The sequence below is a fragment of the Gossypium raimondii genome, chromosome 7, assembly GCF_025698545.1.
Source record: "Gossypium raimondii isolate GPD5lz chromosome 7, ASM2569854v1, whole genome shotgun sequence".
Taxonomy (NCBI): domain Eukaryota; kingdom Viridiplantae; phylum Streptophyta; class Magnoliopsida; order Malvales; family Malvaceae; genus Gossypium; species Gossypium raimondii.
The window spans coordinates 33,809,715-33,828,331 of NC_068571.1; the positions used below are offsets into that span (position 1 = coordinate 33,809,715).

Here is an 18,617-nt window from a genome sequence, read left to right on the forward strand (position 1 = left end):
TAAAAGGGAGGTGGGAAAGGGTTTTTATAGGCAAAGGAGTGGAGTGACGGGTTGGTTGCTTTGGTTAGTTTTTCTTTCTGGTTACCATTGCTTTGGTTAGGTTAGTTGAAAAATAATTTTAAAAAATAGTACGGTATTGGAGATGGAAGGGTATTTTAGTCTTTTGACTAGTTAGCTTTTGAAACAAGGAGTGCGTTCGGTGTCACCGCCAGCTATGCATTCAACACGTTCTTGCAGTCCTCTTTACTCAAAATTTTAAAAAGGGTATTTTACACGTTGGATCCAATGTAGTGAAAAAAATTTCAAGTTAATTGAATTGATGAGTTCTATTTTATCATATTATCTCGATTTAAAATTTTTTAAATTGAACCGAGTGAAATGAAATTCAAATCGAATCGAATCGCATCGAGTTAAACTAAAAATTAAACATGTTCAATTAAAATTTTATTACGGTATAACTAATTTTATATTAAAACACATCAATTTAAAACTATATATATTTGAAAATTTTTCCAAAGCAAAATAAGGAAAAGAATAAGATATTTTAGTAAGATAAACTTGAATCATTAATTAACTTATTTAGGTCTCAAATTTATTATTTTATAAAATTTTAAAATTTTGCTCTCTTTATATTTTTTATAATTTTTAAAATTTTTATATTTTAAAAATGTAAATTTTGAAATTTTTAAAATATTATAAATTTTAAAAATTATTTTATAATTTTTGTTGAAAAAGAGAACAATTTGTTCATTTTCAAAATTGATAGGGGCCAAAGGGGTATTTACACCAATTTATTATTCAAATTATAAAATTCAACTTGACTCGAACTCAAAACTCGAATTACTTATTCGAGTTAACTCGAAACACTTATTTGAGATAACTCAAAAAAAGTAAACAACTCAATTTGATTAACTTGAAATTCAATTTTTTCGAATCAAATCGAGTTTTACTCAACCTAGTGCTAAGAATCTAACCTCAACACATGTTGGAACAAAGGCGAAAGACTAGGATAAAGACTAGGATACGAAAAGCATTATCTTTCTATTAAAAATCTAACAAGGATGACTAAAATATTTAATTTTAAAAATTTAGTGATTAAATTGAAAACGTTAGGGTAAACTGTTTAATTGGTCACTCAATTTTTAAGACGCTTTTATTTTGGTCATACAAAAAAATTTATTGCAAATTCATCACCTACCTTTTAGGAAGTTTTCAATTTAGTCACCCAAGTATTAAATCCTTAACAACAACTTATTGTAGAGGTGAAGTTAAGGGGCTAGTAGGGACCTTGGCCCCCTTAAAAATGAAAAATTATAGTTTAGTCCCTTTTAAATAGTAAAATTATAATTTGTTTTGTGACAAAATTACACTTTTCCCCCTAAATATGAAAATTTCTATTTAGTCCCTTCAAAAATAATGGCATTATAAGTTAGTACATGGTAAAATTATATTTTGATCTCTTAAAATTTTATAATTCAATTCTAGCCTCCTAAAAAAAAATTGGCTTCATCCCTAGCTGATTGTACATACCAAATCATGTCCACATCATGTTTACACTTTCGTTTTGGTCACCCAACTTCTAGGTTGGTTTCATTTTGGTCATCGAAAATTTTTTAAGTCTTAATTCGGGTAAAAAATAATAAGGATTAAAGTGAAAATGTGGTAGAAATCAAAATAGTGCATTAAAATTTTGTCAAATTGTATTTGTTTATCCTTTTATGGAAAATTCTAAAAAGAAAGTTCAATATTGAAATTTAAAATTTTAAAACATCAAAACCAATTAAATAAATTGTTGAATATTTTATCCTTTGATAATGTCAATCGTTTTGTTACTATAATATTGAAATTAATTAAATTGATCTCCTTCTAAATTTTAAAATTTTATTTTATGTTTCCAAATCATCTTTAACGAAATCAATGCCAAATAACTCATATTTTTCATTTGTCTATGAAACATATATTTCTTTTGATTAATAATCTCGAATCTTCCATACTCAACTAAAAGTAAAGAAAAAAAAACACTTACAATTAATTAAATTAATTTTTGTTTGGGTAAAGAAGCAATGAAAATAATTTTGTGTTTTGTTTGGCATGAAAGATAAAATTAATTAATTAAATTAATTGTAAGGAATTTTCTTTGCTATAATTAAAAGAAATTTGAGTTTCAGAGACAATTATTAAATATGAGTTATTTGATTTGATTTTAAATTGGAAATATAAAATTTTAATTATAATTTTAAAAAGAGATTAAATTAATTAAATTGATTAATTTTAATATTATAACAACAAATCGACTGACACTATCAAAGGATAAAAAAATTAAAAAAATTCATTAAGCCATTCACGTTGTTAATATTTTTCAAAGAGAACTATTTATCCCCACACAAAATTGCTAGAGGGTTAAGACAAATGTCCTCCCGGGATACAACGAAGCTTTTGAATTCCCTTTCATTAACAAAACCGATAAATTCTCTAACTCTTACTTTAATTTCTGAAAAATAGTATTGATTGTAATTGTGATTTGTGAGCACCATAGAACCTCTATTTATATACACTCAATAGACACTATTTTGAAGAGTCACAATTCTTCCATTGGACATCTTTCTTAGAAAAAGTTGTCAATTAACAGTTAAAAAGTCAGCCCATAATCTATACTTTGTTGATTTTGGTTTTGATTTATGAGTTAAAAATTACAGTTATTTAATTCAACCCAATCCTATTTTAATTAGTTTTCATACTAAAATAAATATTTTATTTTTAAATTAGTGAAAATTTTAAATATTATAGAATAAAGATATATTTAAAAAATTAAGAAAAGTGGAAAAAATTGTATAATAAGTTTATAAAAAATTAAATATATTTTTGGTGGAAATAGTAAAATTAAGATATTAAAATTTATGATATTTTGATTCAACTCCCATAAATCTTGTTATATGTATGTACTTTTTAGATTTATCAAAATATAAAGAGGCACAAGTAACCTGAATTATATATATATATATATATATATATGTATGTATATGTATGTATGTATATTACTTGTAAAAGAAATAAGCTTTTACTAATTTTACAATTGACTTGAGACCTAATTAATAGGAGACACCAACTCCATTGAATACATTGTGATAGTAAGATGATTTGTTGATTCCATGCTAGATTTTGGTCATAAAAGAGAAAGGTGGTTCTGGGAGCAATACCAATAGCTTTTTAAGGAGAAGAAAATTTTGATAAAGTTTTCAATATGGAAATATTTTAAGGTAGGAGATATCTGTGTCAAATTATTTATAACTTTTCAGGGAGTCCCTCGTAGTATGAATGGAAAACTAAACTACCAATAACATCTAAAATGGCGTTTAATGCGTGTTTTTTGAAGTGGTTAAAAAATGTGTTGTCTTACTCTCACGTGAATTTCAATGTGATTGATAAGAATCCACGTGTTGTACATGCAATGCTTTGTTGTTTAAAGAGATTAATCCTCGAGATTCTATGATTAGACATTTGTTTAATAAATGGATAGTGGAATAGAATTTGTAGATAATTGCTTAGTGAATCCATCCATTTAAGTTTGATGCTAATATCATTCTTACACATAATCCTTGGTGTGAAATGGTTAAACCAAAATTTTAATTAATCAAAATGGTGGTGAATGAAACCTTGATATTCTTTTGGGCGAAGTAACAGTTTTTAAGCTTTGGTGAAAATTTTCTCTGTTTTATTTTTTATTTTTCTAACGCTAGAAGAAAATGGGATTTTGTGCTTACAAACAACGCCAATTCATTCGTAATTGTGACGAAACAATGTAAGTTGATTTTGTTTGGCTCTTCAAATTTATTTTACCTTTCTTTTCTTGGATTTGGTAACAAATTACAAATCATTTAAAGTTGGACTTGGTTTCAGTTGATTCGTTAAAAATTGTGATTATTTTAATTGGAATTAAATTTTATTTTTAATTAGTTTTATACTGATATAAATATTTTATTTTTCAAATTAGTGAAAATTTTAAAATATTATAAAATGTATTTAAAAAACTTGATAAAACAGAAAAAAAGGTTTAGTTACATACACTGTTCGACTTGAATCTTATTTTAAATAGTAAAAATTATATATGTATTTTTAAACTCAAATTGAACAATTATTAATTGTTTATGTACGGGTGAATAAAGTTATGTAACAAGTTTATAAATAAAATTGATATAAAAATAAAATATAGTTTTGTTAAAATATTAAAATTATGGTATTTTGGATTCAAATCTCATAATTTCCATTATATTTTTTATTTTGTAAAAGGAATAATCTTTTGGTAATTTTACAACTTAAGTTAAAACTTGATTGTGGATATTACCAACTCAATCCAACACATCATAATAATATAGATAATTTGTTGATGCCATACTAAATTTGGGTTATAAAAGAGGAAGGTAGTTCTCGTGATTCCGAGAGCGATTTTAGGAGGTGAGTCAAATTATTTACACCTTTTTGCAACTCTGTCATAGTATGAATAGGAAACTAGATTACCAACTGTGTCATGGAGGGCGTTTAATCTGTGTTTTTTAAGTGACCGAACGATGTGTTGTCTTACTCCCACGTGGATTTCAATGTGATTGATGAGAATCCAGGTGTTGTGCATGCACATTTTTGCTGTTTGACGGGGATTAGTCCTTAAGGTTCTATAATTAAACTTCTGCTTAGTAGATTAAAAGTCGAATCGTATTTGTTGATAGTCATTTGGAAAAACGATCCTTTTAGAACATTCTTAATGGGAATTTGAGGTGCTAAGATTATTTTTTTGGTTAAACAAAGTATTGTAATTTGGAAATACTATATGCTACTAAATATCTAAAAATAAATATCAACAAATCAATTTCTGATTTTTCAAAAGGCAATTTTCATTTTCCTTTTTTCCTATATGAAAAGTCTGTTGTAACCCTATCTCCTTAGAAAAGCCATTTCAGCGTGGCCGTCTTCAACACGGGGGCTGTTTTGTCTTTTGACATCAGAAAAAACTCGAAGCACCCCAAATAGCATCTAATTTCCCCTGTTCTATTACTTTACTAGTATTATTATTTTCTTTATCTTACTAATTAATACAGCTTCAAGCTTTGTCCTAAAATTTTCTTTTTGTCAAACAATGTTTTTTGGTTTAATTTACATTTTTAATATCCCTCCATTTCCTTTCATTTAATTCTCTGAGGGGGTTCCTTTTAACTTTCCCAGGAGACAAACAGCAGCAGCAGTAATTAAAACCCAGATTTTCATAATGCAACTCTTTGGCTACTTCTCGATTCTCGTTGTCTTGCCTCTCAACTCTTCACTTCTCCTTCGTATTTCAATCTCAAAATCAGTGCTGCCAAAGTAAAGGAAAGCTCTCCTTCGATGTTTGCTATCTGAACGGACTTTAATTAAGGTAATAAGATGTTTCTATTTTCAATTAGATAATGAATTCGATATTAGGTTTAGATTCTCCCTTGCTGCTTTTTGTTGCACGTGGCTTTTAGATTGGATCTTGAACCCTTAAATTTTATTTTTGATGTCCTTTCTTGTGTTAATACCTTCCATTTTGCTGCTTATTTCCTTTCTGAGGCTAGCTTTGTTTTTGCTGTTTCTTTTTTTTTTTTTTCCGACTCTTCCGTTTGTTGAATTATTTGCTCATGCAAATGGCTAAGGAAGTCTGGGCCTTTAATTTTACCAGAAGAAAGCTTTTATTTTATTTTATTTTATTTTATTTTGTAATTATAACCTTTTAGACCTCCTAGGATTTTACTTGTCTTAGGTTTTTCTTTTTGGTTGCATATCCTTGAAAAGTTATGTATTAGTTTTATACGTTATTAGATTCCTGCTGTGACAAAATTTACAAGAATAAATTTGGTGAGAATTAGGCTGTAATTGTCCATGAATTGAAGTACTAGCTGTCCTGTCTCTTACGTGGAACATCCTCGATATGTGAGTCTTTTAGGGTTTTCCTTTTCTGGCAATGATTTCTGATGCTATTCAACTAATATACTATCATTATGATTTCATTTTTGCATGATTTTTTTGGATGCCTCAGGTTGGGTTGCACTGAAACATGGACTGGAAGTGTTCATCTTCTGCTGCTGCGTCTTCTCTTTGCAAGGCGCCTTTAAATGTCTCGACTGCAATGCCGGAGAAGGCTCTGGTTGAGACTACTGTTGATATTGATCTTCGAGAAATTTACTTCTTGATAATGCAATTCCTGTCTGCTGGTCCTTGCCAGAGAACTTTTGCACAGTTCTCAAAGGAACTTTTGGAACACCAGCTTCTACCAAGAAGATATCATGCTTGGTTTTCAAGAAGTGGTGAACATAGTGGGAACGATGATGATGATGGCATCTCATTCCCATTAAGTTATAACAACTTAGTTGAGAGGTATACCTGCCTATTATATTATTCGGTGTTAATCATCAATATTAAACAAGAGTTTTGGACTTCGGGGTTCTGTTATACCATATGTTTGAAATCATGATAGCTTTATACTCACCTATCTCCATGTTTTCTCCTTCAAATCTGTACTTCCTTGCTGGTTAGTTGTTTCTTCTCTTTTTGATGAACAGTACAGGTCTTGAATAGCCTTTCCCTAAGGAAAACCTGAAAGATATTAGACATGGTTGATTTCCTTTTAATTGATTATTTAATAAGTTATCTAAAGTGAAACTAAGATTAACAAGTTGATAGAGGGAATTTCTATATTTAACTCCACAGCTTATTTAAATCTGCCATGATAGATTAGATTTCCTAGAAGCAAGATTTTCTTTATATATTCTCATTAATTGTTTGATCTTGGTTTAATGTCCATGCTACTGATTCTGCCTTGTATAACTTGCAGGTATCCTCATATTGAGCAGGATCACTTGGTAAAGCTTCTGAAGCAACTAATCTGTACTCTGTGCAGCAAATCTGTAGGAGATGCCCATCCTCCAAATGCTGCTGATGTCCCTACGCTATTGGGATCTGGTTCCTTTTCACTTTTGAATTGTATGTGGTACTTCCATAGTAATTTGCTTTATGCTTTGTCTGTAGTTGATATTTGTTGGTCAAAAATAGAAGGTAGTTGATATTTGTATGCTGATTATGGAAATATGTTAAGAACATTAATGGGATGGTTATTTATGGATGAAACATGATCAAAGTAGTGCTCTATCCATTTGTTTCACTTCCTTGATTTATGCCCTTGGATGCTTGAATAATCTGTCTTCTAATTTCGTAATGTTACCTTTCTGTTACGTAGCTGACAAGAGTATGAGGAATAGGCAAGGTAAGCCTATGCCTGCCTATCTTCGTTGGCCTCATATGCAAGCTGATCAAGTTCGAGGGTTAAGTATAAGAGAAATTGGGGGAGGTTTCCGGAAGCACCACCGAGCTCCCTCTATTCGGTCTGCATGCTATGCTATTGCTAAACCATCTACGATGGTGCAAAAGATGCAGAACATAAAGAAGTTGAGAGGGCACCGGAATGCTGTCTATTGTGGTACGATCAACTGAACTTATAGTTAGGGTCTGCTTTTAGAGAATTTTATTCTGTAGATTTTCCTCTTATGGTAGTATTGTTAGAATCTAAAGAAACCCTTGAAATTTGACAACATTAGTAAAAATTGGTGTAGTCAATTTCCTGGCATGTCTGATACTGCATGAGGGTTCTTCTTTAAAAGACGATGATATATGTCTGTCTCTTTTACTCTTTTTTTTTTTTGCTTCAAATTGTCTGTCCATGTCAGTTGTCACAGTTTGGAATTATCCTTTATGTCTGTAGCAGCCATTCATTCCTTTCAAATATTAATGAGTTTAATTGTGACTTTTTTTTACTAAGTTACGCTATTTCATATATCAATTAATTTTGCTTTTTCTTTAAGAATAGGATTTTGGAGATTATATTTGTTATTTTATTTTTGGAGTATAGCGTGTAATATTATATTGGTATTTTTTTGTTTTTAGCATTTGGCACTTCAAATACCTAGGGGAAAGACTTTGGCTTCATATGTTGTTGAATAGTTTTCATTTTTGTGTGAACTAGTCATTCCCTGAAATTTGTGAAGAATTATTTTTCTTATTTGATGTTCTGTTCATTGCCACTTCCCCTAATTTATAATGCTATTTTGGCACCTATAAAATTCCTTTAAGATCTTATTTAATGAAAACTCTTTCTAAACCATGTTTTTTCCTCCATGTTCTTTTACACCCCGAGTTCACCATTTGGAAGATCTATAGTGGTAAACTAAATGCAATTTTATTATTAAGATAATCGAAAAAAAATTTACAACTAGCTTTTCTTCTCACGGAGGAGAACTAATGTTACTCTATTTCTTATCCTTTTCTCCTTATGAAACTCTATGTTAAGCCAAGATTATGTGTAATTTGTACAATTGCTCAAGCTTCAATAAATAATGGATTAAATTGTTTTTGTTCTACAGCCATATTTGATCGCTCTGGGAGATATGTCATTACTGGTTCCGATGATCGCCTTGTCAAAATTTGGTCTATGGAAACTGCATTTTGCTTGGCCAGCTGCCGTGGACATGAGGTGGGTTCATATTGTTTATTTGACATATGATGTTCTTAATCTATCAGTTTAGCCTGTAATATTATATTTCTTTCTCTACATAGCTGAATTAATTTTCTTGTTACATGCAATTTAGGGTGACATAACTGACCTGGCTGTTAGTTCAAACAATGTTTTGGTTGCATCCGCTTCAAATGATTTTGTGATTCGAGTTGTAAGAATGCTTAACCGTGCTTTACAAGATGCTCCTTTCTACTCTTGGATAACTAAATTGTTCTTATGATCTACAGTGGCGCTTGCCAGATGGGTTACCTGTTTCAGTTCTACGAGGGCATACGGCAGCTGTTACTGCCATTGCATTTAATCCCAGGCCTGCCTTTGCTTTCCAGCTTTTATCGTGAGTCTTATTTCAACATTTGCAGTTTCCTGTTGTAGCTTCTCTCAGTTGATCTGCCATAGTCTTTTATTTAGGTTTAATTTATGTTTGTTTCATGTGGAAGCATTTATGTTTAGGTGTTTCTTCTAATTTTAAGAAGCTTTTTCTGAAAGTTCTTGATAGTGTCTTTATTGTTGACACTTTATTCGATCATACTTGGCTAGGAACACCGAATCACAAATGTATGGCTCTTCAGTTGATCTTCAATTTTATTGTAGTCTGTGCTAACATTTGTAGGTCATCTGATGATGGGACTTGCCGAATCTGGGAGGCCAGATATTCACATTGTAGCCCACGCATATACCTGCCGAAGCCTTCTGAAGCTGCCACTGGTTGGAGAATTGCTTCTTGATTGTTTTGTTAATGTATATGCTATGAACTTACTCTGCAACTGATAAGTTCTCTGCAGGGAGTGGCAATTTTCCATTTAATAATGGACCTTCCTCAAGTAATGTTCCACAAACCCATCAAATATTATGTTGTGCATTTAACGTCAATGGGACAGTTTTTGTCACTGGTAGCTCTGACACTTTTGCCAGGGTGCGTCTAAAACAATGTGAATTTGTCAAGTGCATGTTTTGGTTCACTTAAATTTATTTAACTTCGATAAATCTATATGATTTAGATTTCTTTAGTAAGAGCTAGATACTTGCAGGTGTGGAGTGCCTGTAAGCCTAGTACAGATGATACACAACAACCAGTTCATGAGCTGGATGTTTTGGCTGGCCATGAAAATGATGTTAATTACGTTCAATTTAGGTTGGTCAGTTAGAATTGTTGGCTATGTTGTTTCTACTTTATTTTATCCTTGTTTTCAACAAAATATCATTGGAGCTTTCTGTTTTTGTTTGCAGTGGATGTGCTGTACCTTCTAGATCCTCAATGTCTGATATCATAAAGGAGGACAATCTTCCAAAATTTAAAAATTCCTGGTCCGTGATATCTTCTTCTTAAGTTATGTTATATATCGTATCTTAAAGTTTCTTCAGTTGTTTTTTGTCTTCAGCCATTTATCATTTAGTGTTCAATATTGTGGTTTAGCTTCTTAGATTCAGTTCCTTCAATTTTGATGTTTTTAGGTTCTGTCAGGACAACATTGTTACCTGTTCTCGTGATGGTAGTGCAATAATCTGGATACCCAGATCACGTAGATTTCATGTAAGTTGTTTTGATAAACCACAATCAAGTTCCAGGGAATGCCTTTAACTGAGATATATCCTTTTGGAGTTATGCTGAACTTAAATTCCACGAAGTTCATTGTGCCGTAATGAAGTTCAACAATACAAAATTAAATGAAGTTTGGTACCTTTTACAATCCTTCCACTTCCACAGGGAAAAGCAGGACGTTGGACAAAGGCATATCATCTGAAGGTTCCACCTCCCCCGCTACCTCCTCAACCTCCTCGAGGTGGTCCACGTCAGAGAGTTCTCCCTACTCCTCGTGGTGTCAATATGATTGTGTGGAGCCTGGATAATCGTTTTGTTCTAGCAGCTATAATGGGTAAAGGAGTGATTTGTAAACATTAAAGTTTATCTAAAAATTAGCTAACTTAGCATTAAGTAAAATGGTTTTTCCATCAAAATGAATAATGTCTATAATGACTTTTCTTGTGTTGGTTTCTGTATGTCCTGTATATCACTGTAAATGATGTTCCTATCGGTGTCCTTTAGTGTTTGTCCTTTGCTCTTTATTGGTAATCAATGGCATCACAAAATTCTTTATTGGTAATGTCTATAAGGAATACGCACTATATTATTTGTCTGTGTTGGCTTAATTATTTTGAAATTTACTGTGAATTGCATCTTAAGAGGGTCTCCTGAAGTGCACTTCTCTTTTTGCTAATACTTCTTTGAAAGGCATCTGTTAATCTTGTTCTGCTCTCATAAAGTCATGATTTATCATCTTAAAATTAACTTTGAAAATTTGTGAAGGAAAAAAGTACAAGGAAGATGGAAAACTTAGTTTGTGCAAAGCAATTTGCAGACTCTATGATTGAAATGGTGTTGTGTTATTGTCATTATAATTATTTCTTAAAGTTCTTATAGTTAAACTCTATTAACCTTTTTGCTGGGGTTCGTAATATGTGTGTAGACTCCTATTTTTGATATATTTACTTTTACTTGGAAGTTGTAAGAGGCAATGTACATATCTTGAGATGCGTCCAAGTCCCTTTAACCATAAATAAAACCGTATCATGGGACCTATGTTCATATTAGAATCTTTCTGCAGTAAATTGTAGCATGCTGAATCTTCCTGCTATTCTACTTAAACCAAATGCTAATAGTTACTATTGTTAAAAAATATAAAACCTTCATCAGGTTTTTTCTGTTGAGATTATGTGCCTTTTTAGTTTACTGGGTACTAGCTGTGTTTTCTTTTTAATCGTTAGACTTTCTGTAATTTTAGGCAATTGTATAGTTGCTAAAGCTTTTATGCTTTCTCTCTTTCTCTTTTTCATTTAAAATATAAAAGGTTACTGTTTATGTTGTCGAGGTTGTGATGTAATGGTCTTTGCTTCTTTTTGAGCTGCTGGTTTAAAATTGCTAATTTGGAACTATTTGTTGTTATTTCAGATTGCAGAATATGCGTGTGGAATGCTGTTGATGGTAGTTTGGTACATTCTTTGACTGGTCACATTGCATCGGTAAGTTGTGTCTAGCATTTTCCTGCCCTTCTCAATAGATTCATATGATCATCGTATTGATTTGTTTGTTCCTTTTTCTTTCTTTCTTGTTGTCAATGACAAAACAATTAGAGAGAGATGATTTCCTTCTGAGGTTACAACTGACCAGAACTCTTCCTCATTGTTGTTGTTCACCTCTTTCTAAATTCAGTTGATAGTATTTTTCCTTTTAATTCAGAGGATAACTTGAGTGAACTTCATTGGCTTAATCTGAACTGTTAAAAGTATTCTCAATTAACATGATGCACTTCCTTACCTAAAATTAGATTTTCTTCACTGATTTGAGATGAATGTCTTGCAATTAATATTGTTTGGCTCACACTTCAAATATATATATATATATATATATTTTTGTTCCGATATTGCTTCACATGCTTGTTGGTGGTATTCTCAGACATCCATTTCCTTGTCAACTGGTTGACATCTTGTTGGAAAAAATTTACTATTTTAATTAGTTCCTAACTTTAGTGTTGAATTTTTTGCAGTCTTATGTTTTGGATGTTCATCCTTTCAATCCTCGAATTGCAATGAGTGCTGGATATGATGGAAAAACAATAGTTTGGGATGTGAGTTTCTTATTCTTGTTGATCTGTTGACTTATTGCCAAATTATTTATTTACTTATTACTTTCTTTGGGAACTATATTTCCAGATATGGGAGGGCATACCCATCCGGATATATGAAATTGGGCGTTTTAAGTTGGTTGATGGGAAGTTTTCTCCGTAAGTGAAAATGTTCACCCTTTAATTTCTTTTGTTGCTTTCTTTAGTTGGAGAGACGACATTAATATAGAATTCATATATCAAGACAAGGATTATTGCATTGATCCTTCGTAGCCATACATTTACTTCTTTATCCCTATATCATTTCATATTTTGGTTTGGTTCCATTCATTTTATGATCCTTGACTGCACTTATGCTCTTAGCAGATTGGTTATATTAGTGAATAAACTATTTATTGTTTTTGTTTCAATGTTTTGGCTATGTGGGCCTGTTGATATGGTACCCAAGTTCATGGTACGCTTGTATATGAATGCTTAGCTGAAGTATTATTGTCTTCACATCAGATGCTTAGTTCTCTAGTAGTTTATGCCTCATGAGGAACACAAAACGCTGGCTTAGGTTTTTCAGGAAGTTTCTCAGCACATAAATTTTTGCAGTAAGCAAAACTTGGATTAGATATGCTCTGCCTCTTTAATTGTACGATATTCCAATTTTGTTAGCTTGATATTCCAGCTGTTCTAGTCTGTTTGTAATTGATCACCCATGATGTTCTATTGAAAAAGTTGTGGACAGTCAAAATGTTAAATCATGTATTTTATGATGTCTCCATAAGTTTTTGACTTTGACACTTTGCCCTTGTGAGGGAGGTGCACATGTGCTTAGAATTTTGAATGCAAGAAGCTAACCAAGAATACTTTATTATGTTGGGTGGTTTATAGTTGTAGCTTTCACCAGTGGTGGTTTTATTGAAAAATCTTTTTAGTTCTTGTTGTATGGATTTCAAATCTGAACTATTTTATTGAATCTCAAGAGCTTTACTTGTGAAGATGCTGTAACATTTTTCCCTTTTGTGATAGGGATGGAACGTCAATTGTACTTGCAGATGAAGTTGGCCAGATACATTTGCTTAACACTGGCCAGGGTGAATCTCAAAAGGATGCCAAGTATGATCAGGTAGCTGAAAACTTTACTTGTAGAGCCTGAATCTCCCCTTTGCCTCTTTATTTATTTAGCTATTTATCCTTTTTTTTTTCCTTCCCCTTCTCTCCTTGTAATACTAGTTGTGTCATGCAATTGCTTTATGAGGTTGTCTATGCTTTTCTGGCAGTTCTTTCTTGGAGACTATCGCCCCCTTATTTGGGATTCTGCTGGAAATGCTCTTGATCAGGTATATCGCAACTCCATGTTAAATTAACTGGTGGTAGGTTTCATGGTAGTCCAGAAAGTTCAGTATGTATTGCACCAAAATACATATACAACCAGGAGAGATTTGAAGCATTATTGTTTCTATGCAATGCTTGTTCATCATTTTGCAACTGATGTGCTATTCATATAACTTTGTTGCAGGAGACACAGTCTACGCCGCATCGTAGGAATATGCAAGATCTTATTTGTGATGCCAGTATGACCATAACTCCTGCTTCTGTTGATTGTTTAGTATGTTATCCTAATATAATTTAGCAAACGATTTTGATGGAAATTCCAGGCATGATTCCATACCCAGAACCTTATCAGAGTATGTACCAGAAACGGCGACTTGGTGCGCTGGGTATTGAGTGGCATCCATCCTCCACAAAGTTGGCTATTGGTCCAGATATCAGTTTAGGCCAGGATTTTGAAATGCCACTCTTAGAAGATCTGGAAAGAGTGATGGAACCACTACCTGATTTCATGGATGCCATGTATTGGGAACCTGAAAACGAAGTTATCAGTGATGACACTGATTCGGAGTACAATGTTGCTGAGGAATGTTCTACAGAAGGTGAACAGGGGGCATTGTGTTCCAGCTCTTCTAGAGGCACAGAGAGCAGTGAAGCAGACAGTGAGGTTGAATGCAGTCACAAAGATGGCCTTCGCAGATCACGAAGAAGAAAATGCAGCCCTGAAGTAAGTGGGATTAGCCTTCTACCAGTTTTCATTATTGTTTGGACTATGTTCTAAACTAAATATTGTCATTTTCAGTCTGAGTTGAAGACTTCATCAGGGAGGCGAGTCAAAAAGAGATATTTGGATGAGCGTGATGGAACTATACCCAAAACCAGTAGAACTAAAAAATCAAAAAGTGGCAGAAAAGCTTCAAAGAGAAAGTCTTCCAAGGGAAAGACATTGAGACCTCAGAGAACTGCTGCACGTAATGCTCGAAGCATGATGTCTAGAATCACTGGGACATCTACAGATGGAGATGATGAAGTGGACTCAGAAGGTGATTCATCAAATAGTGAGTCATTGTCTCAGGATTCAAGTACTTCAAACAGTGAAACTGAGAGACACTTGGAGAATGTAAAACTGAAGTCTATGAAGAAGGAACAAGAGTCTGAGGGCATAGTATGGTCTCATGAGCTCCTCAAATCTCAATCAGATACCGTGAACAGGAAGAGATTGGTCTTAAAGTTCTCGTTACGTGATTCTAGGAAGCCAGGTGCTTCAGAGGCCACCAGATTGAACACTGGCAATCAGATCAATATACCAGACCCTTCATCTGGACCTTCAGGAGCTTTTGATGAGAATAAAAATGACCGCACCAAAGACCCTGGCTCAACCACTGCAGATGTGGAGCTCTCTGAGCATGACAGGATTGATCTGGAAGATACAAGGCAATCTTTAAATACTGAGGACCATTTAGAGAACTTTGTGGGGGAAAAGGATAACAAAATCAGATGGGGAGAGGTTAAAATTCGGACATCCAAGCGTTCAAGGTCAGGAGATTTGTTGCCAAGTGATGTCCCCAACGGAAACAGGATTACTGCTGTGAATAGGTATGTTAAATCTAGGATGAATTGGAACTTTTACTCTTAACATGAAATCCATGTTTATGGATATGTTTTGTCTTGCAGGGAAGAGGGAGAGTTAACTACTCCTACATTGCAAGATCTGGATGGAGGGATGATGGAAGAGTTTGCTCCTGATGAGGTGCACAAATCTTTACTGTCCCTAGGTGACCATCAACTGAATGGTAGTGCTTCAGCATCTTACTCTAATATCAGCCTCAACCAGGGAGATATGGATCAGTCTAGCTGTGATAAATATGGTAATCATGACTCCTTGCAAACAAATCAGGTTAAACAATCTCATGAATCAAACGAGATTACCCCACTCAAATTAGTGAAATTAAGAATAAGGACAAAAGCAATTTCAGGGGACCTTGGAAGTCCTTCCAAACAGAAGTCCCTCACTGTAGTTAATGGTCCAACATGCAATGAACGTGACGTGAGGCCCAGAAACACTTTGCCTGCAGAACAAAATCAAAGTTACAGCAGGCAAGAAATGGGTGAAGGTTCGGACAGATCAAGTTCTCTGCAGTTGTTGCACTCAGGTTTGAAGTTGAACATGTATGATGGGGAAAACCCATATAAGGACACAACTGATTCTGAAGGCTTAAATGTCATCAACGATCATGATTCAGAAATTATGTTTACCGAAGCAGCAGCTGATGCAGTTCACAGAAGACAGTCCATGAAGATGAAGGCAACTTCACTGGAGCAGAATCCTTGGAACCATAACTTGAGGGTAAGAGTAGATCATGCATTAGCAGGGACATCAGAAAATGAAGAAAAAACCTCTTTGAAAACATATAATGGTATTGCATCTGAACAATGGATGTCAAGTTCCAAACATAGAGACAGATCAAGATCCAGCAGAACCAAGCGGGGCAGTGGCCATGACAATGACTTAAAATTTTCAAGTGGAAGGAAGTCAAATCCTTCTGTTAGAAAATTATCATGGTTGATGGTGTCGGAACAGGAAGAGGGTTATCGTTATATACCTCAGCTGGGCGATGAAGTTGTATATTTCAGACAGGTATGACATGCTTGCTCTGTTGTTGTTTTTCCCTCTTGTTTTTTAGTAGAAACTTGACAATTAGTATTTCATAAGACTTGAATATCGGTTCTGTTATTTTGCAGGGGCATCAAGAGTGCATTGAAGAAGGTTTCATGAAGGGGACTGGTCCATGGAGCTCAAGGGGACACCTGAGTGCGGTGGAAATTTGCAGGGTTGTAGACCTTGCTTATTCCCACGTTCCAGGTTCTGGAGAGAGTTGCTGTAAAATCACACTTAGATTTACTGATAATTCATCATGTGCATTTGGCGAGGTATTTATATTGACCTTGCCTGAGTTGATAGGTCTTCCTGATTTTCTTGTTGAGAAGACAAGATATGATGCTGCAATGAGCAGAGAATGGACTCGTAGGGATAAATGCCTAGTATGGTGGAAGAACCACGATGAGGAGGGTGGAAGTTGGTGGGATGGTAGAATCATTACTTCACAGCCCAAATCTATGGATTTCCCTGATAGTCCTTGGGAAAAATATGAAGTTATTTACAAAGATGGCTGTAAGTATCGACACAGTGCTTGGGAACTGCATGACCCTAACTTTACGTGGGAGCACCCACATATTGGTTCTGAAATCAGGGATAGGCTCCTGTCTGCTTTTGGTAAATTAGAGCGTTCAGTAGTCAGAGATCAGGTTCTTTTTAACTACTTCCGTTCCTCAAATTCTAAAGGAGTTTGCTTGTGAAAATTTTGTTTAAATTGTTGAAGAAAATGGTATTTTTTACTTTATTTCTGCATTTCAAATGTTGCAGGATTTTTATGGATTCCAGAAACTGAACGAAGCTGCTCAGAAGTCAGAATTCCTTAACAGGTCCAAATTCCCATTTCAAAACTATCCGTCTTATTTCTTTTCGTTTACACTGTCTCTTCCTACCACTTGTTTTAGAAATATTACCAAATGGGGTTTGTGTGTTTATGCATGCTCATATATATATCTTCACTTAAAACCAAATGTCTTTTATCGGTTTATGGGCTATATTAAAAATCTCTTTAATTAGGAAAGCAGAAAAGAACTGTGATTTTCAGGTATTCAAACTATCTAAAACTTCACTAGACACTGGTTAATTCCATTTGTTTGCTTGAGTTTATCTTCGTATTTGGCATTTATTATTGCCTGAAACTAATCAATATGAAGTGTAGTATTGGCATTTATTATTGCCTGCAACTAATCAATAGGAGAAGTGTAGTAGTGCCACGCTGCGACTGAGAGAGAAGATTGTACCCTTCTTTTGATAACTGGCGTGCATTATTACACACTTTATGTATAGGAACGGAGCAATTGCCATAATAGACATTAATTGATCTTCTGTATATTTTGTTTGGTCAGATTTTGCCATTAATCTTTGTATTATGCATAAGTTATGGATTTAGTCCTGTACTCTAATTTGATCAATTTTAGTCTTTGTACTTTTTGAAATTTGAAATTTCAATCCATCAGGTCAGAGTTTGCTATTAGTCCCATACCATGCGTAAGCGGTGTATTTAGTCCTTATTTTCTAATTCTATCATTTTAGTCTCTATACTTTTTCGAATTTTTAAAGTATTGACTCAAACAGTAGCTTTTAAATCCATAAACTAAAATGAGGTGGTGCTTTTATGAGTATTATGAGGAAATAGCAAGCTAACATAGCATTAATACATATGATAATATATTTGCAGCATAAGATAAAATTTTAACATAATAAATTTAGATCAAGACTGGAATTTCAAAATTCGAAACGTATAGAGACTAAATGATCAAATTAGAGTACATGCACTAAATCCGCACCTTACTGTTAGTATAGATGCTAATAGCCGAATTTGACCATTTTGTTTCGATATAGAATCTCTTCATTGAGCCTATAAAAACTGAAAAGGTAACATTTTGAAATGGAATTCTCACAGGTTTCCAGTTCCATTGTATCCCGATTTCATCCGGCTTAGGTTAGAGAACAACTATTATCGAACGTTGGAAGGAGTGAAGCATGACATAAAAATAATGCTTTCAAATGCGGAGAGTTATTTCGCTAGAAGTGCTCACCTATCTTCAAAGATGAGGCGTCTATCAGACTGGTTTACCAAGACATTGTCAAGGTTGTAGGAAGCTGTAAAGGTATTCTTTTTTTCTTCTATTTTTTAAATTTTAGTTCACATCTCTTACAACTCATGGGTCCAATTTTGTAAAACAAACCAATTTTAGGCATATTACTGAACATTGATAAAAAGGAATGAATGGAGTTACAAAGGGGAAAAGGGGTGCTTGCAATTCTGTTCTAAATATTGGTTCATTGATAGGTCCTGCATATCCTTGGTGAGTTATAAGAGAGAGAAAAAATATCACATCTAATTTGAGAAAACATTGCCTATAGATATTTTTCTTTTTAAAATAAAAATAATGTTGCTTTCTAATTGCTAATTGATGTAGCTGCTGTGTTTTTATAATTTCTGTCC

General features: G+C 33.4%; 1 protein-coding gene across 2 annotated transcripts; it reads left to right on the top strand.

Moving 5' to 3' along the window:
* The first annotated feature begins 5,063 nt into the window (after positions 1 to 5,063).
* LOC105794811 (uncharacterized) lies at positions 5,064 to 18,582 on the top strand. 2 transcript variants are annotated; one of them, XM_012624152.2, is made up of 25 exons: positions 5,064 to 5,404; positions 6,047 to 6,384; positions 6,842 to 6,990; positions 7,244 to 7,483; positions 8,424 to 8,533; positions 8,649 to 8,726; positions 8,803 to 8,909; positions 9,186 to 9,280; positions 9,358 to 9,488; positions 9,604 to 9,707; positions 9,803 to 9,880; positions 10,028 to 10,106; positions 10,281 to 10,449; positions 11,523 to 11,593; positions 12,118 to 12,198; positions 12,284 to 12,354; positions 13,213 to 13,309; positions 13,464 to 13,523; positions 13,703 to 13,757; positions 13,842 to 14,242; positions 14,318 to 15,111; positions 15,190 to 16,153; positions 16,258 to 16,821; positions 16,940 to 16,998; positions 18,072 to 18,582. In XM_012624152.2, exons 2-25 carry the CDS (start codon positions 6,065 to 6,067, stop codon positions 18,265 to 18,267), a joined length of 5,073 nt encoding a protein of 1,690 aa, XP_012479606.1. In that variant the 5' UTR covers positions 5,064 to 5,404; positions 6,047 to 6,064; the 3' UTR covers positions 18,268 to 18,582. The 2 variants fall into 2 exon arrangements, with proteins under 2 accessions (XP_012479606.1, XP_012479616.1); XM_012624162.2 differs by lacking the exons at positions 5,064 to 5,404; positions 6,047 to 6,384; positions 6,842 to 6,990; positions 7,244 to 7,483 and having other exon boundaries at positions 8,463 to 8,533; positions 9,358 to 9,396.
* The last annotated feature ends 35 nt before the right edge of the window (positions 18,583 to 18,617 follow it).

Excerpts from the sequence above, each read along its gene's own strand:
- LOC105794811 (XM_012624152.2), top strand. The coding sequence starts at position 6,065 with ATGGACTGGAAGTGTTCATCTTCTGCTGCTGCGTCTTCTCTTTGCAAG. Across the intron at positions 14,243-14,317 it reads GAAGAAAATGCAGCCCTGAA|TCTGAGTTGAAGACTTCATC; the intron begins GTAAGTGGGATT and ends TGTCATTTTCAG. Across the intron at positions 16,999-18,071 it reads AAGTCAGAATTCCTTAACAG|GTTTCCAGTTCCATTGTATC; the intron begins GTCCAAATTCCC and ends GAATTCTCACAG.